This window comes from Spermophilus citellus (assembly GCF_964194105.1).
Source record: "Spermophilus citellus genome assembly, chromosome: 3".
Taxonomy (NCBI): domain Eukaryota; kingdom Metazoa; phylum Chordata; class Mammalia; order Rodentia; family Sciuridae; genus Spermophilus; species Spermophilus citellus.
This window is the reverse complement of record NC_138184.1, coordinates 73876738-73904544: the sequence shown is the minus strand read 5'-3', so window position 1 is coordinate 73904544 and position 27807 is coordinate 73876738. Positions and strand designations below refer to the sequence as shown.

Below are 27807 nucleotides of genomic sequence, written 5' to 3'. Positions count from 1 at the left end.
GCCTGGCAGGAGGGAGTTTTTATAGCCCAAATCTAATGGGGCCTCTGGGTCTGCAAGCTGCCTTGTTGGCCCAAGGGGGTTGAGTGCTCAGCCTTGAGCCGGACTTGACACAAACAGGTGATAAAGGACCAGATAGAGGGGGGTTTGAGTGTGTGGGCTATCTTGCAGCCAACATCTGTTCAGCCTGCCCTGCAGACAACACAGTTCAGCCTGCTCTGCACCCAACAGGGGGGGTGTGCCGTATAGTATAGGCTAGGCACGGGGAAACATTTTAAGGCCTGGAGGCTAGAAAGGCACCTGCATTCCAGAATGTCCAGCAGATTTATCACCTGCATATGAGGTGGAAGGTGGAGGGGTCTTGAATTCTGTTCTTCTTGTCCACAGGATTTTTCCATCTGGGGCCTCCTGAATTTGTGGGGTATGATCATGCTGTCCTTTCATTTTGATGCTAATCATAAATTTACATAAGCACATTTAACTTAGCTGGAGATTTCAGGGCCCCTAGATCACTAAGCCTTTCAAGGGAGCCAGGCCTATAAGAACACTGGCAATTGCTTGGGGGCATCTCTGCATTATGCACATTCTCTCCCAGGAGGCCAGAGCAATTCACAGGCAGAGGAGGGGGACTTGGCCTCTTCTGCTCAAGGATGCTAAGCTTGCTGGGAAATTCCTATCATCTTGTCTTCTGGGCTTTCCTGCAGCTCCGCTGAACCCAGCTGGCAGACCCCCACGGACCCTCTTAATTCCACCCTCTTCTTCACCCCTACCAGAGCTCCCAGCCTGCACTCAGTTCTCCATTTCACAAAACCTTACCTTTGTGGTTAGAATGAAAATGTCCTATTCCCATCCTGATTTTTCTTTCTTTGCTTTACATTCTTTTTCTTTTTACCTGCTTGCCTTTTGTAACCTGGACTACATTTTATTGTGAGTAACTATGAAGATTGACAGTGAATTTAAGTCTATCCTCATAACCTTCAATAAGTACCCCTATTTCTGCATTCTTTCTATATATTCAAAACAAATTAACTTTCAATTGCTATCTCTAAAAAAAGCAAGAAGATTTATGGGGTTTTTGTTTTGTTGTGGTAGGGGGTATTTGGTTTTTGTTTGTTTTGGGTTTTCTTTTATTTTTTTTTTCTGGTTGTGGTTTTTGTTTGTTTTCTGCAGTACTGCAGTGAAGCCAGAGCCCTAAGCATGATGGGGAAACACTGTACTATTGAGCTACATCCCCAGCCTGTTTTTTTTTCAAAGCAGGCTCTCACTAAGTTGCATAGGGTAGCTTCCAACTAGCAATCCTCCTACCTCAGCCTCCCTAGTAAGCTGAGATTACATATGTGTACCACTACCTGGCTTGGTTTTATGTTATTTTAATTTACCTCGCTTCACCCTTTTTCTTTTTTACTTTTTTTTTATTTTTTAACATTTTTTAGTTGTAGGTAGACACAATACCCCCATTTTATTTCCATGTGGTGCTGAGGATCAAACCTAGTGCCTCACACATGCTAGGCAAGTGCTCTACAACTAAGCCACAACCCCAGACCCTCACTTCATCCTTTGCATCCCAGATCAGATATTTAGCCTGGTTTTAGGGCCCTCACCCACAATCTACCATCTTTTTGTGTGCCTCTCCTAGCTAGGGATTCGGAGGCCTGAGCCTATTAGATATCATTGAATAGATTTAACCACCTCCCAAAGTACCCTCATCTGTCCTGAGTTATTAACCCTCTGCTTCTCTCCTGCCCACACCTCGGACAAGCCCAGTAGCCTCTGAAGAGCAGCTCCTTCCTGCTCCTACCATGGTCCATTTCCCAAATAGCACTGGACTGACTGCTCCTACTTGTTGGCTCTTCCCTTCCCCAGTTCATCTCTGTAGCCCTAGCAGTTCACCACTTCAAGCACATGGACCTGATGATATCACTTTCCTTACCTCAGATCCCTCCAGCTGCTGGGGTCCCAGGATCAGGTTAACTCCATTTACTTGCCTGGAGAGTCTAAGCTTGGCATCCCTCTTTTGCCTACTCTGGCCATTGCCAGGCACACTCTGCTGGGAACATGCCTTCTTTCTCTGTCATTTCTTCAAGGTGTCCATACAGCATCAGCTGGCAACATCTCCTGAGTCCCCTTCTCTGGGCACCCATGTGTCCCTACCCACATCAAAATGCCAGTTGGGTTTGTTTGCTCCACTTGTGTTTCTGAACTGTGAGGCACAGGGCTTGATGAGATGCCTGCCACACATTGGTCACAAGTAGAGGAGACACAGCAGGACACTTGCACTCTGCATTGTAAGGCACCTGTTGTCCTGTAATTTTGCTGACTCTGACATCTCTCCCCAGAGTGAAGACTGACTGGAGACCATCTCACTCCACACCTAGCTCTAAGCACCCACCCGGGATGCTCTGGGAATGGCCTCTGGAGCCCCACAGAACAACTGCCAGATGGCCTGTGGTGCAGAGATCCTGGGCTTCCTGGACGCACTCCTCCAAGACTTCCCAGCCCCACTGAGCCCAGAGAGCCCTTTGCCATGGAAGGCCCCAGGGACAACACTCAGCCAGGAGGAGATGGAGGCCGAGCTGGCTGAGCTGGCCATGGGCTTCCTGGGCAGCAGGTAGGCCTATGTGACCTCAGGAGGCTGGTCAGGACAACCAGTAGGGGCACAGCATGTCTGCTATATGCTGACCTTAACCCTACCTAAACCCTATGACAGTAGTGCAGGGTTTCCCCCCTTATCCACAGGGGATACATTCCAAGACCCTCAGTAAATGCCTGAAACCACAGATAATACTGAATTCTATGATTTAATGCTGTCTCCTTTTAACTAAGCACTTATCACACACTGTGACTATAACTTACAATTTGAGATGCAACAATAAAACTAGCATAAATTTCTTTTTCCTCTTTCACAGTTCCATAGATAGAAGATTCTTTTATATATATATATATATATATACACACACACACACACACACATACACACACACACACATATATTTTAGCAATCTTGGCAAGTAATTTTTTTTTCTTATAAGTTAGGAACTTCTACCTTTTCACATATGGCACTTTATGGATTATCTTTGGTGTTTTAAAATTGCCAGCATCACTACTCTTTGCTTTGGGGCTATTGTTAAGTAAAATAAGGATTATTTGAACAATTGCACTGCAATACCAAGACAGTCGATATCATAACCAATACAGCCACCAAGTGACTGGCAGGTAGTGGGTACACTGAAAAAAGGGATAATTTGCATTCCAGGGAGCAACAGAGCAGGATGGGAAGATTTCATCATGCTACTCAAGGTAGTACATAGTTTGAAAGTTATGAGTTCATTTATTTCTGGAATTTTTCATTTATATTTTCAGACCTTTGCTTCCTTGCTACACATTCATCCCTGCCCACTCTATGATAGTCTGTTTGCTAGGATTCCAGCACGGTAGATGACATGCTTACCCTGTGCAGTATGGTAGTAGGGCTTGCTGAGCATATGTACACCAGGGCCACACCCACCCTGCAAATCCACAGCCTCATAGCTTAGGAGGCAATTCTTCATGACCATGTTCCACAAGGGGTGAAGCATGTGCGGTCTGTTGTTGGCTGGTTTGGGGGAAGTATTTTAGCAACAGGTGGCATAAAGTGAATGAGCCCCCAGGGGTGGAGCTGAATGTAGGAGGTGAGGGAAGGACCCCTAAGTTCTGCCTCCTCAAGAGGAGAGATAGGAGCACAGCAGCAGCACTGGGAAGCAGGGAAGTAGAGAGAGTTCTGAGGGACAACAGCCACTGGGCCTTCTGTGGAGATAACAAGGAAACTTTGCTTTCTTGGGAGGCTCAGGGATGGCAGGGAGGAAGCCAGGCCCAGGGGGATTGAACTCAGCATGGTGCCTGCTGCCACATGGCCTGAGCTGGTGATAAGGTAGGACCCCAGGGCTCACAGGGTCTTCAAGCTGGGGCACAGGTGCAGGAGAGGGCCAAACCACAGCAGCAGGGCCTAGAAGGGACTCTGGTGTGAGCCTATGATTCCCAAGTGAGAGTTAATAGAGTACAGAGGAGGGACCAGTGGAGCAGGGGGAATCTAGATAGAGGGGACTGGTTTTGCTTACCACAGTGAGGTAGACAGTGGCAGCAGCCAGCAGGCAGCAAGTAGCCTGGCCAGGGAATGGCTGAGTTAGGGTGCAGAATCTTGGGTCAGAGGGTTTCAGATATGAGGAGAAAGGATCAGGACTTGTTTGAAGTAGACGTTAATGGCTAGTGATGGGGTAAGGAACCAAAGGTCCCTCAGGTCTGGTGGCACACAGTTCCCTGGGGGCCTCTTAGAAACCACCCCCCAACCATATATTCACCTTAATATACCTTAAAGCATATCATAAAATGTAGTATTGTAAAATCATTTATTTTCCATTCACCTTCATGAGTTTAAGTTATTCTTTGTTCTTCTCTAGTATTTTCTCATACAGACATGAATGTTCTTACGTATAGTCATTACACACAAACATGCTTACATATGATTACTCATACCTCATAGACCTCCTTTGTGCTCTGTTTCCCATCTCCACAGCCAAAGTTTAGTCTCTTGGGCACGAAGGGCTTCCAATATATTAGTCAACAGACTGTTTTTCAGATTGTAAATGACATCCTTTCTGAGACCATCCAGAAGTCAGATCCCTGAGCACTTGGGTGTGCTAATTTTATGTCCTGTCTTCCCTTCTTATTAGTAGTAATTTCATTGTCACATATTTGGGGCCCCAAGCAATACATACCTTATACTTTGGGTATTTAGAAACACATCTCTGCTGCTAGACTGAAAACTACTTGTAACCACCCAAAGTGGTGGGACTAGGGTTTCTAGGTATCTGGGTCCATTCTCTGAAGCATCTTCCAACCTAGATTAGGAATCCCACCCCGCAGGGACCAGAATTAGGGTTGACTTTCATGTTGTAACAGACTCAGGACTGAGGGCCTCCAGAGCATATGGGTGGGATCGTTGGATGAGGTGGGAGTGGTGTCCGGGAAGGGGATGCTGGTGGCCAGTGGCCAGGCATTGTCTGGGTCCCCATAGCCGGAAGCTGCCTTCCTGCCCCCAGCAGCGACAGCAGTGGGCAGGCAGGAAGCTGAAGCATGACCTCACCGGGACCAAAGAGAACCCGCACCCTCCTGCCTGCCTTGAAAAGGGAAAACCCAGAAGTTGGCAGGAAATCCCCAAATGGTGGAGGAATTCATTTCTCATATCTTGACTTGTTTGTTTGTTTGTTTGTTTTCCTTGTCTTTTTTTTTTTAACATGTTAGGGATCAAAACCAGGCTTCATACATGCTAGGCAAGTGCTGTATCACTGAACTATACCCATAACCAAGCTGATTGTTTATCAAAGGTAGTTCCAGAGGCTTTGCCCTGATTCATGCTCTCATTTTTTTTTTTTCTTAAATCAAGAATTCATCCCACTAGATTACAGAGACCATCAGTAAATGCACCCAGCCCCCACAGGATGTGATACATGAGTCAGGGTATTAGAAGGTCCTTGTTCTCTGGCTAAAGCTGGAGTGGCAGCCAGGCATGGCAGTGTGTGTCTGTAATCCCAGCTACTTTGGAGATAAATAATTGCAAGCTTGAGGCCAGCCTCAGCTACTTAAAAATTTAAAAATTTCTAAAAGGCTGAGAGAGTAGCTCAATGGAAGAGTGCCCCTGAATTTACTCCCTAGTACCACTAAAAAATAAAATTAAAAGGGCTAAATATGTAACTCAGTGGTAAAGCATTTGCCTAGCATGTCTAAGGCCCTGGGTTCATTCCCTGGTTAACCCCCCACTCCCGCCATATAAAAGGAAAGAGAGCTGGAGTGTTAGCCCAGCAAACAATCACCCACTGTCCCAGGTATGTCCCCCTCCCCCGACCCTCAGGGACAGTCACACAAGAGCAAAGTGTACATCATTCAGCTTCCAGGACTCCCACTAGGTGTAAGGCAAATTCTGGGAGTCAGAATGCATCCTAGAGGCTGTAGGGGAACCAGGAGGAGTGACCTCTTCTGCCTAGAAAGCCAGGGAGGGCTTCAATAAGATGCAGAGCCCACATAGAGAAGTGTGGCAGGCATGGAAAGGTGCACTAATGCAGAATTTCAGGCTGTCTTCCCCACTGCCCTCTTCCTTGGCCATAGCTGGCTTCAGTCTCCCTCCCCAAAACTCCTCCCTTGGTTTGCCATTCATCCCCCTTATGTACTGCCTCCTATTAAAGGCCCCTGGCTTGAGGTTGACATTTCCTCCCCTCCACTTGCCTTCAGCCTGCTGTGACTTCCCTTTCCATCCCACCTACACCTACTTGACTCCAGCTCTGTTCTGTGACCTTCAAAGCAGTCAACCCAAGACTTGCTTCTCAGAATTATTCCTCCATGGCCCCAGGAGGAGACACCTCTGTGATCATCCCCATTTGTCTGTGCCCTACCCCATCTGTCCAGGGACCCTGTGAGCTATGCATAGCCACTGCTTCCACCAGACTCATCTTTCAAATGCAGCACCCAGGTCCCACACTCCCTCAGTCAGCTTCCTGAGCTGCTTGTAAAAAAAAAAGCACCACAGAATGCAGCCTAAACAATGGAGATTTATTGTCTTAACAATTCTGGAGGCTAGGAGTCTGAGATGAAGGTAACAGCAGGGCTGGTTCCTTCTGGTGATTTGTAAAGAATCCCTAGAATTCCTTAACTTACAGTTTTATTATCCATATCTCTGGTTCATGTTCACACAGCTTTATTCATGTGTGCATATCTATGCCCAAAGTTTCTCTTTTTTATAGACATCAACTATATTGAAGTAAGAGCCCTTTCTAATCCTATATGACCTCATGTTAACTAATTCCATTTGCAAATAAGGTCCAATTTTCAAATAAAGTCCCATTCTGAGTTACTGGGGGTTAGGATTTAAACATATGAATGGAGAAGGGGACCGAATTCAACTCATAACATGCCCTAACCCCTGGTGTCCTCAGCTGGTTTTGGTTACTCCCTCTCCCCTCCTGTGGTATATAGACCAGGAGCCATCATCTGCTTGAATGTCAGGAAGTTTTCCCCACCATCAAGGCCACACATCTCAGTGATACCTTTTCCTCACCAGCCTCAGCACTGCATTTGGTTCACACAGGTTCCAATAGATGATCTGCTTGTTGTGTGAACATCCCTTCCCAACTCCCCAAGGACACAGGTCCCTATGCTTATTGTGACTCCACAGCAGGGTGCAAGCCATCATCCCTACCTCTGGAAGCTCTGGGTTGGGGAGTGCAAGTTCATGGGCTTCTGTTGGTGAGCTGCCCTGGTTTTACCTTTTATTTCTTGTCCCAAGGAATGCTCCACCATCACTTGCTGCAGCTCTGACCCATGAGGCAATTTCCCATCTGCTAAAGACAGACCTTTCCGAATTTAAGAAAGAGCCCAACCAGGAGGAAGAAGATGAGGAGGAGGAAGAAGAGAAGGCTCCTATGACCTGTGAGTTCTCTTTCCTCTCAGGTGACCCCAGAGCTGCTTAGCAGGTGACAGAATTTAGGTTGATATTGTGAGAAACATTGATCAGAGCTGCAAAAGGGTTAGCACTGGGTCACTCATCCATGATAAGGTGGCAGGATCCAGGTGCAGACAAAATGTAACACTGCAGCACAAACCCAGCAAGGGGAGTATGTCCATCAGAGTCTGCTCAAAGTCAGCCAAGACAAAGTATTCAGTGGACACCAGGCACCCTTCTGTGTCCCATCTCCCTTAAGTTTCAGGAAAGCCCTTGGAAATAAATGATGCTTGTCACATTTTACACTTGAGGAATTCAAAGTGCCAAAGTCAGGTGGCCAACTTCAAATGCACTTGCCCCTCCCTCTCTCAGCAACATGAAGTCAGGGTCAGCAGGGTGTTGCATGAGCAAACCAAGCAACATTGCTCTGTTGGAGGCATCATGGTCCAGATGGTAGCAAGGCGGAGCATGGGCCCCTTGCCGCAAGATGGAAATACCTTTTCCTGCCTGTCCCTGAGCTTTCTAGGGAGATGGTGATGGAGGCTTCTCTATCAGCCTGCCCTTAAGACAGCCATCAGTGGATCCAGGCTACAGACAGCATGGTACAGCCAGAGGAACCCAGAAATTGGGACGTTTGAGAGCCGTTTGATAAATAATCTACTAAAAATAGAGAGCTCCTATTCTGACTTTTTTCTTCCTAGTAATTACTTTTCATTATATTTCATCTGTGTTGGTTCATATTGGACCAGAGAAATAGAGAGAGGAAGTCTGCTGGGGAGGTGCCACCTGGGGCCTCTGTGGTCCATTTACAAGCTAGAATTTCCTCTCTGTACAGGCAATGGAAAGCAGATTTTCCCTTCCTTTGCTATTTCCTTTCTGTGTTATTTTAAACTCAACATTAGTGCATACATGGAAGGAAAAGGAAGGAACAATGTGGAGGGAAAGAGGAAAAAAATACATGAAGTCTAGCATCAATGATTGCCAGGCTATTTCTCTCCTCCTCTTTCTAGTCCTCTTTTCCTTGGCTCTTTGCCCACCTTCCATCAGAGCACAGAGCACAGCCTTGTGTTCCTGCCTGGGAGACAGCTGTCCTCAGTGACAGGCAGCCATTGTTCTCTGCAAAGCCAGCAGGCTTCCTGCTGGTAGCAGCTGCCACTGCACAGCTCCACAGAGGGAGCACCCCCACCCCCCCACCCCCTGCTGGTTTCTCTGCCCTTTCAGGCAGAATACAGCGTCACCTGCTGGTGGCTAGGATAACTGCTATAGCTAGCAAGGCAGAGCCCTATACCTGGCATCTGGAAATGAAGGACCCTGCCTAACCAGAAGGAAATAGCAACCTGCCTCTGCCTTCCCTGTCTGTCCCAGAGCAATTTCATGGGGCCTGGGCTAGAGGCTTTTATCACTCATGGCAGCAGAACATCAAAAAGTCTGTCGTCTCTCAGCCATTCTTGCAAAATTACATCAGGGCAGGCATTGTGAGAATCACCACTGAAGGGCAAGGATGTGACTAAAGCAGCCAACTCTCCCCAGTGATTGTTCTTAAAACAAAACTGGAGCAATTTCTGAAGGCACTGGGATGCAGCCCTTGACCAGAGGAGTAGACCAAGGCATCAGGAGCCTGCAGGCTGGGCATCACTGTTGTGGCTTTTTGCCCTCTTCTGTTAGTGCCTTTTGCTTGAGCAAGATTCAAGACAACACACGTGGGTGGAAATAGCTGCATTGTGCCTAATGCAAGAAAGGAACAGGCAGCTCAGGCCTGGGTTCCTCCTGTGTGCTTTAGGCCTGATAAGCGCCAGCAGTTTCCAAGAGTGAGAAGAAACCTGTAGCAGTTTTCCAAGTGGTTTTCTGACTACAATCTTCTACAGAGGAGAAAGAGGAAGGCAAGGGAGGTGGCACCATGAGGACTGGCTGAAGGAGGAAGTCTCCCTTGGTCAGCAGGAGAGCTGCTAGGCCAAATGCACATAGAGCTACTGTCCTTATAGGCCCTCCCATGATGGTTCTCCAGCTCATGACCCTCAACCTGGCCCTGCTAGTCCCACAGTTCTTGTCAAATGTTTGACTGGAGTTCTGTCCTGGGTGTGGTGGTAGCAGCCCACTAGAGCCCACTACACATATACACATCCCTGCCTTGTTATATGATTCCCCTCAAACTTATCCTTCTGTGGCTCTCTGTGCTTGTAGGTCTGCCAGCTCATGGTTCCTTCTCTGGCTGGGAGAGTTTTATTTTGTTTTTGTTTTTGTTTTTTCCCCAATTCCTCAGGTCATTTGAGTGTAGCCTGTTTTCAGTTACTTGACCTTGAACTCTCCTCTTAGGTGACCAGCTCTGACTCATCTTTATTTTCCATATTCACCTGGACTGGCAGGAGTCCTGGGAGGGGTTTGTACACTAAACTGAAGTGAGTCCCTGAAGGCATTGACCCCAAAGTCTCCTTTGAACCTGGGCCTTATTGATCTTTTCTTTAGAAGCTAGACTTAAGTGTGTTTTTTTTTTCCTTTTTTCCTTTTGAAATGAGTATTATAAGTTGTATTATTTATTGCTATTTAATAGATTACCCCCAAATTTAGTGGCTCAAAACAACAGGTACTTATCTTCCCACAGTTTCCATGGGCCTGGAATTTGGGAGAAGCTTAGGAAGGTGATTTTGCCCAGGTTCTCATGTGATCATATAGTGCCACTGCACTGGGAAATCCACTTCCAAAATGATTCAGTCACAGAGAAGAAAACATGCATGCAAGCTGGAAGCCATAGTACCTCTTAGAAACCACACATGATCTCTTCTATATTAATCCATTTATCAGAAACAAATCACCAACTTCAAAGAGTTGATGAATGTATTTTAAAGTCATCACATGAAGCAAACACTTTAACAGAAAATTGAGAAAATATTAAAACAAGTGTAAATAAGGAGGGAAAAAAAATCACCCATAGAACCTGCCCCAGTAGGCACCTACTCTGTGACATCTTGATTGTGTGCCATTTCCACCCTTTTTTTCTGGGTCCAGGTGTTTTTTCATGTATTCATGGTTAAATTATACAAATTGTGATTTTTAAGAATCTACACAATGGGATCATACAATGTATAGCTTTGGGGAATTGGCTTATTTCACTGGAGATCAACCCAGATTGTTCCATATGTTGGTAGTTCATTCTGATATATTGGTAGTTCTTTTACTGAGTAGTATCCCAAGGTATGGATGAACCACAGTTTGCTTAACCATTTACATGTTTTTTGGTTTGGGTTTTTTATTTTGGTTTTTTGGGGTTTTTGGTTTGGTTTTGGTACTAGGTAGGATATTAAACCCAGGGGTGCCTAACCACTAAGACATCTCCCCAGCCTTTTATTTTTTATTTTGAGACAGAGTCTTGCTAAGTTGCTTAGGGCCTCATTAGTTGCTAAGGCCAGGCTCAAATTTGCAATCCTCCTGCCTCAGTCTCCCAAGTCACTGGGATTACAGGCTTATGCCACCACACTCAGCAACATTTACATGTTGAACAACTAGGCTAATTCCAGATTTGGGCTATTATCATTAAAGTTACTATGAACATTTGTGTATACATTTTTGTGTGAACAATCTTTATTTTTCTGGAGTAAGTGCTCAGGAATACAATTGCTGGGTCATATGATAGTTGTATGCTTTAGTCATGAAAGTCATTTTTAATAAAGAGCAACTTAATTCTTCATCAAAAGAATAAGCCAACGCCTGGTTGTGGTGGTATGTGCCTGTAATCCCAGCTATTCAGGAGGGTAAAGCAGAAGGATTATGAGTTCAGAACCAGCTTGAGCAACTTAATGAGATCCTGTCTCAAAAACAAAACAAAAAGAGAAAATAGACCAGAATTTACTTGATCATTCGTCAGTAGATATATATTGTTTCTAATTAATGGACAATTATAAAATGATTCTTTACTTTGTCCTTAAATTACTTTTGCATGTCCCATATTTATTTATGGCGAGTTCCAATGAGTGGAGTTACCCCATCATGGGATCAGAGACTTTTTGGTACTTATTGGACATTTCTGATTGCTGACAACACACTGTCATGCATAGGTTATTAGATTGGTGTTCTCAGCATGTCCTGGTAGGTGATTGGCTTGTGGGGTCCATGAAGACTAGTGGTGGGTACTATCTGGAATACCAAGGGAAATGACAAGAAAGGGGAATAGAGAGCCAGTAAAGCCTCAGTAGGCATGGTTTGTGCATCCCTAACAATTCCTTCATCGTGCCCATCAGTGCTAGATGCCAAAGGCCTGGCACGGAGTTTCTTTAACCAGCTCTGGGAAGTATGTGGCCAGTGGCAGAAGCAGGTGCCGTTGACTGCCTGGATCCCACAGCGGCAGTGGCTGGTCTCCATCCATGCCATCCGGAACACTCGCCGCAAGATGGAGGACCGGCATGTGTTCCTTCCCACCTTCAACCAGCTCTTCGGTTTCTCTGTAAGTGTTCCACCTGCAGGGTCCAGGGGCAGGTGGTATCCTACACCAGCATAGAAAAACTAGAGCAGAGGTAGAGACCTTGGGTACTAAGAAGAGATGCCAGTTAAGCCAGGAAGAACATCTCTTGGCTGTAATCTCAAGACTGAAGTGCTGGGCAGCTCTAAAGGCACTTCCTAGGGAGAATCTAGAAGCCCTAATTAATAGTACCAGCAACTTTGGGCCAAGTTGCCAGATACCCTGCTTTCCCAGGGAAGAACCAAAAAAGGCAACAGTTGGACTATATCTATTGTAAGAGTAGGCCCCAGTGCCACATTTAGTGTTCATAGCACTAAGAACACCCTGGTACATCTTAGCAGCCCAGTACAGATGGTGAAACTAAGGCTTCAAAGGCTTCCCTCTTCCAAATCTCCCAATTCATAAGTGCATGAGACAGGTTTATCCTTCTGATGGTAAAGATCATGTAGATTCTTCCAGATACTGCCTGTCTCAGTCTGTTTTCTATTTCAACAATACAATACTCAAGACTGGGTAATTTATAAATAAAGGAAATTTATTTCTTATAGTTCTGCAGACTGGGAGGTACAAGGTCAAGGGCTGCATTTGATGAAGGCCTTCTACAGAGTCCTGGGGCAGCATAGGGAAACACATGGTGAGATAGAACAAGTTTGCCAAAAAGGACTTGCTTTATAACAAAGCCACTCCCTTGAAAACCATTTATCCATTAATCCCTGAATGGATTAATTCCAATTACCTCCCAAAGGTCCTATCTCCAAATACCATAAGACCTTGGGAGTGGGGATATAGCTCAATGGTAGAGGGCTTAACATGTGCAAGGCCCTGAGTTCAATTCCTAGTACCACAAAATAAACAAGATTTGGGGGATTACATTTCCAACCCATGAATTCTGGGGGTGGGAGGAGTAGCAAACATTGAAATCTTAGCACTACTAGTCACTGCCTGGGCTGCATTCTCCCCAGATGAGAGCAGCTGGCCAGGGGCCCCAGCCAGGTGCAAGGCCAGCAAGTCTGTGACTCCCACTGCATTCACCACCAGGACCCTGTAGACCGCGCCTACTTTGCTGTGTTTGATGGTCATGGAGGTGTGGATGCTGCAAGGTATGCTGCTGTTCATGTGCATGCTAATGCTGCCCACCAGCCAGAGCTGCCCACAGACCCTGCAGGAGCCCTCAAAGAAGCTTTCCGGCGCACAGATGAAATGTTTCTCTGGAAAGCCAAGAGAGAGGTAGGAACCAGCAACTGGATCTCAATTGTGGTTTGGGGGATAGTAACATCAAAGAGTCCTGCCTCTTCAGAGGGAAAGAAACCAAAGTGATTGATGGTGCAGGAAGATCCTCACTGAATGCTGCTGGCAGTCATGTCATTTTATTCTTATAGGACAGGGCATCATTGCTCATTTGAGTGGAAGCAGCACAAAGCTTGCCCCTTGTATTAGGCTATTTTTCATTATTCTAACAAAATAACCTGGGGCTATATAACTTTATGAAGATAAGAGATTTATTTTGACTTATGATTCTGGAAGTACAAGGTCAAGAAGCTTCATTTGTTAATAGTCTTGCTGGCAAATTCCCTCAGAGCATCAGATGTCAAGAGACAGGAAGTCAAGGCTGTATCTTCCAGCCTTCCTCCCTTTCCATGTCACCAGGATTCAACCATTGTGACCCCACCACCGATGACCTTATCTAATCCATTGCCTCCCGAAGTCCCCACCTATAAACACTGTAGTTAAGTTTCTGCCCCCTTAATACCTGAGAAGGGGATTAAATTTGAACACCTGAAGCTTTGGGAAACACTAGAGCAATCTCCAAGCCATACTACACCTGACTCAGCTTGCTCAGCCCTCAACAATGTAAGCCTGCAGTGGTCTATAGACCATGGGAGGAAAGGCAGGCTGTTTTCAGATGTACTCAGGGTTTTGTTTTAATAAGACATGGTAAGGCAACAAGTGACTTGGCAGAAGAGTTTATTACTTCCAGCTTCCAAAAGGAGGAGGCATACCATGTCATAAGGACCACCCAGGGAAGCGCCAGGGTGGGTCAGGAAGCATAGGGAGTGAGGCCAATATGGCCTCCAAGGAAGACACCAATGAGGCCAGGCAGGCAAGTTCCAGCAAGCTCAGAATTGGATGGTATGAATAACCTCAGTCAGTTTTATACATAGGTTGGCCCCCAGCCTTCCAGTATCAGGCTCTGAAGCCATCCAGGGCAGGGTGAACTCAATATCAGCTGGCTTGCCCATGAAAGGTGCACTTACAGGCCAGGTGTATGCTGTCTCTAGGAATTAGCTAGCTGTGAGGGCAGTCTCTCTAGGATCAAAAAGGCTCTAAGATATCAGCCCATCATAAAATACAGAAAATGTAAAACAATAAACATCCCACCTCCCCTTGCTCTTCTGGGCAAGGTCTCAATAGGCTGCTGATGTCTACCTAGAGCACACTTTGCTCTCAAGAGTTTTATCTACGTGTGTGAATGAGGCTGTTGGTTCTGAAAGAAGAAACAGCGCAGTATCCCACTGCCCTAACTTCACTGTGCTCTCCCAACCCTGTGAGGGCCATTCTACTATTGGGCCTATTTTAGACAATGGGAAACTAAGATTCAGATTGCTTAAAAGTCCTGCCTCAGTGAGGAGCCACCCTGTCATCACACTCTGACCACATACCTTAGTGGAATTCAGTGGAGCTGAGCTGGATTTTGCATCTTAACAAATAACTGTAGAGCACCTAAAATCATAAGGGGGAGCCTAATGAGAAACTGATAAGTCTTTTCTCCTGGCCACTCTACCTTCAGTAGGTAAAACAGGCCTCTGAGCTTAGTACTGTTTCTCAGCATACAGAACAGTCTCTGAAGCAGGTGTTTATTTTATTTTTCTTTTTTGTTTTTTGGCAGTGCTCAGAGGGAACCCAGGGCCTCACACGTACTATACCTCCAGCCTCCATTATTTTCTTTAAACAGCTTTATTGAAATATAACTGACAATAATAAATCACATATATTTAAAGTATACAATTGGATAAACTTTGGCTTATATGTATACCCATAAAATCCCCACCTCAGTAATGGACATATTCATCACACCCCAAAATTTTTCTTGCCCTATGTCATCCCTGTCCTCTTTCTGCCCTCTGTGCCCACTCATCAGACTTGCTCTTCTGTATCTTGCCACTACAGACAAGCTTGGTGTTCCAGAGTTTGTTATCAGTGGGGTTCCATAAGGTGTGTTCTCCTTCCATGTGGTGTAATCATTACACAATTCAATTCATCTTTGCTACTGTGGGTTCTGTAGTCCTCTTTTTCACAGGGTACTGCTCCAGCAGCGGTTCTGTCTCAGCATGTGCTTGCCATGCAGGCTCCAGGTCACACCTCACCCAATTGGGTCCCCTCTCTTGCAGCGGCTGCAGAGTGGCACCACAGGCGTGTGTGCACTTATCACAGGAATGACTTTGCACGTCGCATGGCTCGGGGACTCCCAGGTCATCCTGGTGCAACAGGGACAAGTGGTGAAGCTGATGGAACCACACAAACCTGAGCGACAGGTAAAGGGTTCCCTCTGTCTAAGCCCAGGACATTTCCAAACACCCATCATGCTTGTGTCTGTGTAGGGGACTCAAGTTCCCTGTGTAGGGAACCTCAAAGGGAAACAGAATTCCAGAAGAACAGCAAGGTATTGTTGGCAGATAATAAAGTATAAAGGGCCCTAGAAACTACTGGCTCTCCTGCAGAGGGAGGACTCTCCTGCCTCACTTGAGTGGCCAGGGAGCCCCAAGTTCTGTAGGTCACAGTGACATGGAGCCCAGAGGTCCTGGCAAGAGCTGGGCCCTCTCCCTCAACAAGTGGGATCAACTTATCCTATTATAGAGTCCTATAAAGCACATGAACAAGGAGTGGCTGACCATGGGCTAGGGGCAAAGAGGTGACACTGTACTGGGACTGGGAGGAACAGGCATAGGACTGTATTAGTTACAGGCTACACTGGGAACCTGGGATTCTGAGATCACTCACCTATTTGAACCTCAAGGTCATTACCTGGACATTAGGATCATGCTCCTGCTCAGACCATATTTTTTTTTAAATATTTTTTTTTATAGTTTGTCAGTGGACTTTCATTTTATTTATTTATATGTGGTGCTGAGAATCGAACTCAGTGCCTCACACATACGAGGCCAGCACTCTACCACTGAGCCACCACCCCGGCCCCAGACTATATTTCACAAATGTCTGTCTGTCCCCAAAGGTCAAAGTGGAAATGTTGGATATCAAGGAATGCCTGTATGTCCCACTCCAAACCCTGTTTTTTCCACACACTGCTCTGCACTGGCTTTTTTCACTTAGCCATATACCTGGTGAGCCATCTTACATCAGCATGTAAAGCACTCCGTCCTTTCATAGAGACCTATGGCATTTCATTCATCATTTAGTCCCTTTAGGATAGGTATTAAGATCTTGAATCTTCCAGTGCTAAAAACATTGCAGCAATGAATAGCTTTGTACTTCACATTGTTGAGTGTGTATATAGTTTTTTTAATATTTTTTAATTGTTGATGAATCTTTATTTCTTTATATGTGGTGCTGAGAATCGAACCCAGTGCCTCACACTTGCTAGGCAAGTGCTCTACCACTGAGCCACAACCCCAGCCCCTGTAAATTTTTAAAACAGATTTCTACAAGTAGAATTGCTCTGTCAGAATAGAAGAATCTACAGTCTTAATAGATTTTGTCCAACTGCCCTCCTTGGGCTAAGCCAGTGGGTGGGTGCTTAAGCAAATCATTTGAGATGCTCCATTACCCACTAGTCCCACCAACCTGTGGGATTCCACCCATCTGAGAGGTCAGAAAGATATCTAAGGGCAGTTGTTTAGTTTGCTTTTTCATCTTACAGAGCAAGTTTAAACTTTTTTCAAAAGTTCAAGGTCATTTTCATTGCCTTTCCTGTGTGTGCTCTGTTCCCGTCCTTTGCCTATTTGTTACAGTTTGTAGGCACCTTAGACATGATGCAGAGTTTGGGTCTTGTCTGGTGATTTGCAAAGTTTTCCTGCATTTGTCGTTTCTCCCTTGTCTCTGTTTACAGGCTTTTTCCATGTAAGAGTTTTGGGTTTCCTGCAGTGGGGTTGAACAGTCTTTTCTTTTTGTGGCTTCTAGATTAGGAAAATAGGACAGACTATCAGGTATTGATAACCACCAAGGCTCTGACATGGGCCACACATGTACTCTCCCCATTGTACAGAGAGAACTGAGGCTTAGATAGGCTTAGTCATTTTTCTAGAGCATATAACCAAAGTGGTAGATACTCTCTTCCACCCTGCTGCCACCACAACCATGGGAGGGGAATTGTTACCTGCTCCCTGATGGGCCCTTCTCCCCAAGACAGGTGAAATGTAACCAGGTTTGGATTAGGTGCAAACCTCTGCTTAGAGCACTTGGGCACATCTCTGCAGGCCCAATGTCCAGCACTTCCTCTGAAGCCCAGTGGGGACCTTTTCCAAATAGTGCCTACTCCCATTCTTCTCTACCATGCACCTGGTGAGCCATCTTACATCAGCATGTAAAGCATCATTTAGTCCCTACATTGTGGTGCCATGACAGAGCACAGAAAGATGTCCTTGCTTGGTCCTGAGGATTGTGTGGGGACCCATGTTGCTGCCTTAACCGTAACTGTCTAAACAGAGCCTCTTCTGCCACTGGAGTCAGTTCATGCCAGCAGACATTTGTCACCTACTCTGTTCAAGGTACCTTGCTGAGGCAGCAAGATGACAACACAGAACCCATGACCTGTCTCCCAATAACTCCCTGTCTAATGAAAAAGCAAGGAGTTACTGGAGAGGGTACTGGAGAGGGTACAGGGGAAAGCCTGAGGGGATAAGGTGTCTGCTCCCATCTGCAGATCCTAGCTGGTCTTCAGGTTCCTTGTGGGTGCATGTGTGAACACATGTATGCGTGAACACCTGTGAATTTGCATGTATAGTATGTCTGTCCATATGCTTCTTTTACCCCTTCTCCCCGACCCTCAGCTCCATTCTTCCTTTCCTCCTTCTGGCCTTCATGACTTTCTCTGGCCCTGCTTAGACCCAAGGGCAACTTTGGGAGCTGTTGAGGTCCCTTAGTCCTGCCTCCTTCACAGTTTTAAGAATTCCACGCTAGGCTGGACTAGGTGACTGCTTCTAGTGACCAAGAGTCTCAGCCCACCAGGCACCCATCCATTCATTGTACAGGGCCATAGCAGCTCACTCTGTTGGGTCAGAGTGCCTACAAAGTGAATTCCTATCATTCCTACTGTGATATCCTCTATGGGGGAACTGTACACAAAAGCCCAGTCTTCAATGCTGTCAATCACATGAAAGACTCTGTCCTCCAGCCTCCTGTAATGTGTCTGCATCAGGACAGTGTCCCAGCCTGTCCAGCTAGTGCTGTGCCCCAGAGACTATGTGAGCATGTTGCAAAGTCAGGCAGCTTACCCAACAATTAAATTAGGACTAAAGGACATCCTCCCTCCTGCAGTAGACGTGTGAGATACCTTGCTCCCAGTAAGGCACATGGGATGCACTCAACTATTGTCACCAGCCTTCAGGCAACAGATCCATATCTGGAAAACCTCTCTTCTTTGGGGAAACTAATAGGACCAAAGAAAGTTTTTGAGAGACTTGTGGAAATAAGTTGGACTGGAGCATCATGGTCCTCTGGTGAGCAGAGAGAGTACCTAGAAATGAGCTTAGGTGGGGGGAAAGGACAAGAACAAAGCAGTCACAGGACTGCCAGCCAGGGCCTGGCTTAGGTTTCATGGGCCCTCCCTATGGCTACACATATGTATCACATGCTTCATCTTGTCCCAGCAACTTTCAAAGTAAGGACAGTAGGCCTAAGTTGAAAGATCTATCATTTAAATCTGGGACTCGTGTCTTTCTGATGCTTTAAGCACTTCCCTGATCCCAAAACACTGCTCAGGGACAGAGTCATGGCTTATTGGCCTCAGGTGATCCACCATTCCTTATACTTAGTCATTCCTGCAATTGTTATTTATAGTTCTCACTTTTTAATGATGTCTAATTTGCATGCATTTATGAACCTCCTGACTTGGTTTAAGTGATAGGTCTTTGAACACGTCTTAGAAACCAGCTCAGTCTCTCTGCTTAGGCATTGGCATTGGGGTGGGGGGGCCCTGTCCCAAGGACTAACTGAGGCCTCAAACTCTTGATTGTCTCCCTATAGGATGAGAAGGCACGCATTGAAGCATTGGGCGGCTTCGTGTCTTTCATGGACTGCTGGAGAGTCAATGGGACCCTGGCCGTCTCCAGAGCCATAGGTAAGGGTGATACAGAAGTGGGCACAGGCAGAGGGAGGATGCTGGATGCCCAGACCTGAAACTATGGCCAAGGGCTTACCCAGTGGTCTAGGATAGAGTGGCATTAAGGATTTGGGGAGGGCTGAACCATGTAGGAGCTAAAAGCAGAGAAAGGCTAACAATTCTCAATTAATCTTCCCATGGGCATAAGCTAAGGGTGGGCTCACCACCCCTCTTAGGGGAAAGCCTGAGGATGCCAAAAAGGGTTTGCAAGGATTCTCCTTGACTTATGGTAGAATTAACTGCCAATAAATCCCTAGTAAGTTGACAATATCTTAAGTCAAAAATGTGTTTAATGCAGCTAACTTAGCAAGCATCCTAGCTTAGCAATACAATGTACTGTTGGATTTCAGTTGTTTTCTGTCGATTATGGGGCTGACTGGAAGCTGCAGTTCACTGCTGCCAGCAGTATCACAAGAATCAGACTACAGATCACTAACCCACGAAAGGAGCAAAATTCAAACTGCGAGGGCTGGGGTTGTGATTCAGCGGTAGAGTGCTCGCTCGTCTAGCATGTTCGAGGTGCTGGGTTCAATACTCTATACCACATAAAAATAAATAAATGAGATAAAGGTATTGTGTTCAACTACAACTAAAAAATATATATTTAAAAAATTCAAACTGCAGGTTTTTTTTTTTAATTTGTATTGCTTTCACATCATTGTAAAGCCAAAAAAATCATAAGTTTAACCATCATACATCAGGGATCATCCATACTGTGTTTATGTTATCAGATTGTGACAGGTGTAGAAAAGATTTAAAAACTACAACTAAACACCTAAGAAATTTTCATCTCCCACCATAATTGCATTTTAAGTTATGTATTGTTAATTCTTTTGTGTGTGTGTTTGTACATATATATATATAAATAAAATATTTATGTTTTAGCTATAGATGGATACAATACCTTTATTTTATTTATTTATTTTTATGTGGTGCTGAGGATCAAACCCAGTGCCTCACATGATCTAGGCAAGCACTCTACCACTGAGCCACAACCCCAGCCCTATATTGTTAAATCTTAATTAAAACAGGTCCCCCCAAAGTCTAGTAGGAAACCTTTAAATATTTCTTTTTTTTTTTTTGGAACTGGTGATTGAACTCAGGGGCACTCGACAACTGAGCCACATCCACAGTCCTATTTTGTATTTTATTTAGAGTCAGGGTCTCTAAATAATTCTTAAGTGAGGTTACACACACACACATGATTCCTGTTTATCTTTTTGAAAAACACAGCAGTTTCTCATCCCATTTTCTCAGTATCCCTTCACTGCTAGGTCTCAGTCTGGAGACCACACCTGGCCCTTTCAAGTACTTAAAAATCATTCCCTTCCCAGCTTATTCCCTGGAATTTGCCACTGGCCCCTCTCACCCTCCTGAAATGTCCTGTCCTTGGCAGATGAGGTAATAGCCCATCTTCATACTGCTGACGCCATTGTATCTCTGGACATACCAGGAGAGGGCCAGCAGGGGTAAAGGAAGCAACAAAAGCCCTATCTGAGTGGAAATTGGGAAGATTGGGCTAAGTCATGGTCAGGAGATTTCAAGGAGGGCTAGAAACATTGGGATAGTTTGCATATGGGGGCTACAGATTTTTTGAGAACAGGTGGGCTCTGTACTCTCAGGGCTTGGGGGCAGTAACCAGCAATGAGGTTGGGGCCTAGGCAGAAGGAAAGAAGTAAGGTCCTCTGACAAAAAGCTCTTCCGCCCTTGCCCAGGAGATATCTTCCAGAAGCCCTATGTGTCTGGGGAGGCAGATGCAGCCTCCTGGGAGCTGACAGGCTCTGAGGACTACCTGCTGCTTGCCTGTGATGGCTTCTTCGATGTCGTCTCCCACCAGGAAGTCACCAGCCTTGTCCACAACCACCTGGTGAGGCAGCAGGGATGCGGGCTTCATGTTGCCGAAGATCTGGTGGCTGCAGCCCGGGAGCGAGGCTCCCATGACAACATCACAGTCATGGTGGTCTTCCTCAGGGACCCCCAAGAGCTGCTGAAAAGCAAGATCCAGGGTGCAGGGGACTCCCTGGCAGATGTGAGAAGCCAGAACTTGCTCTCTGGCTTCTCAGAGCCTGAGACCAACACTCCACAGAGCAGTTAGGTGGTCTAGGGCCCCCATCATCCCATCCTGACCCCTCCCCCTCCATCCTTGTGATTCTCCCCCTTAGAGGCCTTAGGACCCAACAGGCGTAGTAGTCAGAGGGTGCCTACCCATACAGCGCTTCCCCCAGTACCCCGAGCCGCTCATGGTGCGTGTTGCAGCCTGTCCTGGTGGCACCCATAGAACTGCATCAGGCAGCTGGTATGTCTCAGAAGGAAACATAGGGGAAAGACCTCACCAAAGAGAAGATGGCCCTGGAAGTGAGCCAGCTCTTTATCCCACCTCCCATCAGAGCAGGGGTAAGACCAGAGGCCATAAGCACCTGGTGGCAGCCCAATCAAAGACACAGGGTGTGTATGTGGAACAGCAAGCTGCACCTGCGCCTGGGACCCTCAGACAGATCCAGGAGCCTCAGACATCTTCAAGCATCCTGGGTCAGGCCCAGTAGGCAGGGTGTCCAGCCCAGGTTTCTCATGGCTTCTCACTATGGCTATGGCCTTGGCTGTGGCTGGGTATGACAGGCCCACAGGTCATGCCAGCTTCCAAGAGAAGAGAAAGTGGCCTTGCTGGAAAGAAAGGGGACACCAGGGCTCTGATTCACAGCAGCCGTTAGGCAGCCTGTGATGTGCTAAGGCCTTCCAGGTCCTCTCTCTTCCCTTGAGCACCCTGAGGAGGTGGAGTTCAAAACCTTCAATATGACACACTTGTCTTTTGTGTAAGTTCAGATTTTATTCCAGGGAAAAGTCTGATCCAGAAGCAGTATTTCAGGTTTATCTTTGTTTTTTCAGTGCCAAGATGACCCACAGTGTCATATAATTTAAGCAGAGATTGGTGTTTATTTTACTTCTTAGAAAACTTAAGTATTTTCTCTTTTTTTTTTAAACCATTTTTTTGTGGAAACTTTTTTGTTGCAGTATTACTGAATTTTTTTCTAAATCAGGATTGAAATAGAAACTTTTCCAGGTGGTGTTAATAAGCCATTCAAGTGCCTTAAACAGCTTTGGGGGTAGATGAGAACTGCTCATCCCGCCATGGATCTTGATAGGTGTTTTGAAGTTCTCACAAAAGCAGCATTTGTTTTGTTAGGGAGTCATGATTTTTAGCTAGACATCCTTCTGGAAGAGTTCTTTTGCCTCTTTGTAATACCAAGCACCCTTAGGAGCCTCCCTGAGGTGACTGGCAGGAGCCACGGCTACTGTGGGACCACTCCCAGACCACAGGGCTCTGGGATCCCGGGTGACATCTGTCTCTTACCCCCTGGCCCCAACCACAGGCAGAGGAACCTTATTGCTATTTGACTGGAATGTTCCAGAATATCTTTGTGTATTTGTAATCACATAGGTTTCTTTGGTATAAACAATTAAGAGGGTCTGGCAAGCCTGGAGACAGCCCAGGGTCTCCAGCTTTGGCTAAAGGCAGTGGGAATGCTGCTGGCACTCTGACAGCACCAGCCACAGCTCCTCATCTGGCTTCTGTGACTGGTACCCTCCCCTGCTGGGCTCTGCCCTATAGCCTGAACAGCCATGAGAGATTCCCACATTCCCTAGAACATCTGGAGAGTGAGGCTCATAAGTGATGATACTTAGGTGCCTAAAAGAGCTCACATAGTATGTGTAGGGGCAAAAGTGGCAGGACTGGTAAGGAAGCCAGGCAGAGGGCAGGGACACTAGGGGGACAGAGAGGGTTGAACAACTTAGGCCCTTCAGAAGTAGCCTCAGTGGGAAGAAATAAGTGATGAGCAGGGCTGCTCCAGCAGAGGCTAGCAGGTCCAAGGAGCAATGGATGGTTCAGCCAATGCTTATAGAAGTGGCAATAGGAGGTTTGGCTGTGAGGTCCCTTCAGTGATAATCAGTGTCCACCTGAAGACAGCAGGGCCCCAGAAATGTCTGCACAGCTGTGCTCAGATTGCCTTGGCCCTTCTCTCAGTTCACAGAATGGGTTCAAGAGTCGCCCAACCCAAGACAGGTCTACTGTCCACAGGAAGGAAGAGAGCCAACCTTGGTAGAGCATGCGGCTGCATGCTCAGTGTTCACCCCTAGTCCCAGAGCAGGGATGAAGGTCTTAAACCATGCGGTTAGTGCCTTGCTCAAGGTCTCCTGATAGAAAGCATCTTAGACATTGTTATTCAGAGAATGGTTGGTCACCAACAATGATCAGGTATTGCTTAACTTGAAGGCCCTGTTGCCTTCTGAGGGCCAGAAACCAGAACCCCTTGTGCCCTCTCAGCTCAAGGCTGAACAAGATGCTGGGATGTAGCATCCCACATCCATGCTAGCATCCTGCCCTGGCGGTGACCTGACAGAAAGAGGGAGCTATTGCTTCTCTTTTTCCCTATTCTTTTGATAATCTTATTCTGTTCATTTTGCCAAGAGTGGAGTTTCTCCCTTGAGGGGTTTAGACCACAACCATTTGGTGGTATGATTCATACTGTGGTCTGAGTCTCTACTAGATATCCTCTTAGCTCAACAGAGAGGAAACCCCTTCCCCAGGATTGTCTGAGCACCTCCCACTACCCTGAGCCAGGCTGTCCTGCCATGGCAATGTCCAAGCCCCTGCCTGGCAGAAGTCTGGAGTAAGCATTGAGAGCTGCTCCATCCTTACCTTGGGACCAAGGGAGGCTTTGTTCTCCTGTCAGGGACTGGCCTTACACCAACTCCTAGGTGATGGAAGACCCTTCCATCTTGACTGGGGCTGGACCAGGAGTCACCAGGTATCTTTAGCTTCCTAGATTCCTGGGCCACCTCCTTTTGGGGCCTTAGTCCCAAGAGGGATGCTGGTCTGAAAAATCCAAATCCTTCTCAAGTTTCAGCTTTACCACCAGCTCACTCTATGAGCTGAACAAGTTGTTGCATCTCTCTGAGCCTCAGTTTCCCTTTTGTAAGACACAAGGGTTGCATAGTGTCTGGAATGACTTCAACATTTTGGAATCCTGGAAGCTCAGGGGCTACTCAAAGTGAGCCTAGTGGGCCTGGGGAAGATGCACTGATACCAGTGCAGAGGACCCCTCCCCCCACAGCCAGCAGGAACCAGTGATTAAGTATTATTAGTGTCTATTCTTAAAATTAAGTGGGTTGGAAAAGAATCGAGTTACAGATGCCAGCACCTTATATGGAATACAAAAGCTGGAGAAACCAAACCCTGCTTTTACAGGTAAGGCTGACTCCCAGCTGAGGCCTGCAGGGGTTGTAGGTGTAGGAAGGGCAGGAGGCCACAGCTACACTCTCAAGGGTGTTCTGGTCAAAATCCAAGATAGGAAGTGGGTATATTTTAGGGAGCATAGGGACACAGTGTGGGCAGGGCAGCCAATGGAGTCTCAGGCCCTCTGAGAGAGTAACAGGCTTCCTGAGATTTGAGGTCAGCCTTGGATGAGCCCCTGCCATTGACCATGGTCTGGCTCCTCCTGCCCTCCCTGGGGTCAGCATGCAGCCCCAGTCCTCACCCTCTCCCCTGCTGTGGCAAGTTTTGGCATCCCTGCTACCTCAGCAGTATTCCCAGGGCTGGAAGGACAGCTCTGGCCTTTCCTAGGCCTGGTCCTGACCCAAACTATATGGAAGCCAGGTAGGCCTGTGTAAAATAAGCTGTTTCTGATTTGATTCTGCCTCCGTAGTCCAAAGGGGGCAGCCCCTGGAGTCCTGTGCTTTTGCCGAGACTCCACAGCTTTGCCAAATGCGCCGAGCTTTGCCATTCACGTGCCATGTGGGCCTTGCCAAGGGTTTATCTGTGCACACCTCAGGGGGCTTCCTGGGAGTTGTGTTCTTGTGTGACAGGGAGTCTTGTTCCAAGACATAATGACTGTTTCCCCTGGTCTTAGGGACAAGTCCCAAGGTGAAAAGGCCAGAAGGGTGGTCTCTTCCCAGGGACCCACCATGCTGAAGTGTCAATAAACTATGAATTCTGAGACTCTTTGTCTCCTGAGTTGTGCTTTCTTTTCTCACCTCTTAATACCATTAATAATGGATATCCAGGGTATGTTTAAAAGCTCCTGAGGTGTTGGGAAATCGTCTACAAATCTTGAGAAGCATCCCTTTTAGCCAACCCAGCCTGCTTTTCATCCCCGAGGCTTCAAGACCACTCCCACCAGCAGCAGAAGGGTTGTGGGAAAGGGTTGAGGCCCAGGACATTAGGGAGTCCCAGGAGCACCTGGTGACTCCAGGAACCACACTTCACTACCAAGGATGAGACCGTCCCAGCATGTCAGACTTGGATCCACAGGTGGCTATATGCCTTCATAATACCTCCTAAAATATTCAGGGGAAAAATCAAAGCACTAAGCATTTCTTCTGCCTCCATTACTATTGCCTGCCTGCCACTCTACCCTTTGTATTGCAGGGCTGCCCTGGCCACTCCCACCAGGACTAGCTGCATGCCTGCAGCAGGACCTCCCACGTAGGGCAAGGACAGAAGCATAGTCAACAGACTTGGGTTACTTAGTAGGGAGCCAGGTTTGCAGCTGGGACTAAAGAGAAAAAGCCCAGAAGGAAGTCCCATGAAGACTTCACTACTAATGGTTTCTGAGGGGCAAGATTCTCTCTCTCAATTCAGTGAATATACTTCAAGAATGTTTTTATAGCTGCGTATAGTGGCACACACCTGTAATCCCAGTGTTACTGGAGGCTGAGGCAGGAGGATCCAAGAGTTCAAAGCCAGCCTCAGTGAGACCCTGTCTCTAAATAAAATACAAAAAAAGGGCTGGGTATGTGACTCAGTAGTCAAGTGCCCTTGAGTTCAGTCCCCCCCCCAAAAAAAATGCTTTTAAGAAAAGATCCAGGAAGATCAACCAGCAGCAAAAAGTAGGGTGATGCTAAGACCCAGGGTTTTGGTAAGGAACTGGGAATGGCCAGGCAGCTCCAGTGATTTGGAAGAGCTGGGCTGATTTGGAGATAATAGCCTGGGTAGCCCCCTCCCCACAGGAGGCTTTAGGTGGTAGGCTGTTAGACTTTAAGGGAATCACAGGGCCCACCAGCTTGCCAAAATTTGCTCCAGATATGTGGTCCCCACCCATCCAGCCCAGACTTCAATAACCTTCCTCACTTCCCAGTCAGCAAACAGCCAAATGCATCACAGCTAGATTTAGTACCCTAGACACCCTGAAGGGCTGACTCCCACAAAGGCCCCCAGTGCAGTGCACATGTGCAGAGTCCAAGGCTGTGGCCCTCAGAGTGCATGAAACTGCTCTTTGAGACCAACTTCAGTTGCTTCTCAGTGCCTTCAGGGGATCAATACTGTCATTTCAAATCCAAATGACTCTGAGATGTAACCACTCATAGGACTTTGTCATCCAGCCCTTTGGCAGACTTCAATCTGGTATCTGCTACACTGTTCCCAGCCTTGGAATGAGGAATGACAAGGCAGACCACCAAGTAGTCCACCGAGTAGTCCACCAAGTGCTCCTTGGCTACAGGGCCACTAATGGAGTCTGAGCCTGAAGTCTTCAAAAGTTGAACTTTTCAGAGTCCCTGACTCTGTAGCTCCTGCCATTTAGTCTTTCTTTCCTTTCTCCAGCAAGAACCACAGAAAGCAGATGAGCAGTCAGCAAGGAGATCTCTTCCTGTGCTCCTGGCCAAGCTTGGCCCTCAAAAGGACACGGAAAACATCCAAAATGCCTCCATGGCATCACAGCCCCAAAATTGCTCTGAACTGCTCCCCAAAATGGAGCACGTGTGCCTTCCAGTTCATTGGAGAAAGCTCTCCTAGGCCTGCTGTGTTCCTTCCTTTCCTCAGCCCTGTCCTGGACTCTGTCTTTGCCTATGGGCCTCCCAGCCTTGTCTGTTTGATTTCTCCTATCCCTTCCCAAATTACTCTGGAATGTCCTCTTCTGCTCCAAGTAGCACCTTCTGCCCACAGCTGAGGCCTCTGATGCTTCAGACCACACTGCAAGGAAGGCAGTTTTACCTACCTCCATTGTGTCACAAAGAGAGGGGTGGGGGCAATCCTTGGAAACGCGGGGAAACTAGCCCAGAAGGAAATTCTGCCAGGATACAGGCCTTGGGTTTCCAACCAGGCTCTGCTCCCACCCAGCACCACCCACTCATCCATCTGTCCTCCCACTCCTCTACCCACTCAGCTCCTGCAAAGTCTCCTTCTTAAGTATATGCTGTCTTATTCCTTAATGAATTGTCTCATGTTTCTGAATCTCCAGATGGTGGCTCCATTCTCCTCCCACCCCTCACTTTCATGGAGCTTGAAGCCCTTTCTCAGGGTCACTGGGTCGGGGTAAAAGAAGCCTGAGGAACCACCAAGGGTACATTGAGCAGACAGGGCCTGAAGTTGCCTGGTAGCTGAATGTGATTCACCCATAAATCCAGGCCATTGTGATGGCAGATGGGGTTGGGGAGGCATGAATTAGGTTTTCTGTCAGGGGGGGACAGCTAAGTCCACAGAGAGATTAAGCCACAGAGTCAGTTAGGGTGGTCAGGACTGGGATTCACATCCACCAAATTGGGGCTTCAGCCTGGGGAAAG

General features: G+C 46.9%; 1 protein-coding gene across 1 annotated transcript in view; it reads left to right on the top strand.

The window, feature by feature from the left end:
• The window catches only part of PPM1F (protein phosphatase, Mg2+/Mn2+ dependent 1F), a 29020-nt gene extending 3776 nt beyond the window's left edge, over positions 1 to 25244 (top strand). The window contains exons 2-8 of the mRNA XM_081288526.1: positions 2334 to 2605; positions 7310 to 7452; positions 11698 to 11900; positions 12954 to 13142; positions 15305 to 15448; positions 19116 to 19209; positions 20967 to 25244. Of these exons, the coding sequence (XP_081144652.1) occupies positions 2403 to 2605; positions 7310 to 7452; positions 11698 to 11900; positions 12954 to 13142; positions 15305 to 15448; positions 19116 to 19209; positions 20967 to 21346 (1356 nt within the window). The 5' untranslated portion in view covers positions 2334 to 2402 and the 3' untranslated portion in view covers positions 21347 to 25244. The remainder of the gene's footprint in view (positions 1 to 2333; positions 2606 to 7309; positions 7453 to 11697; positions 11901 to 12953; positions 13143 to 15304; positions 15449 to 19115; positions 19210 to 20966) is intronic.
• The last annotated feature ends 2563 nt before the right edge of the window (positions 25245 to 27807 follow it).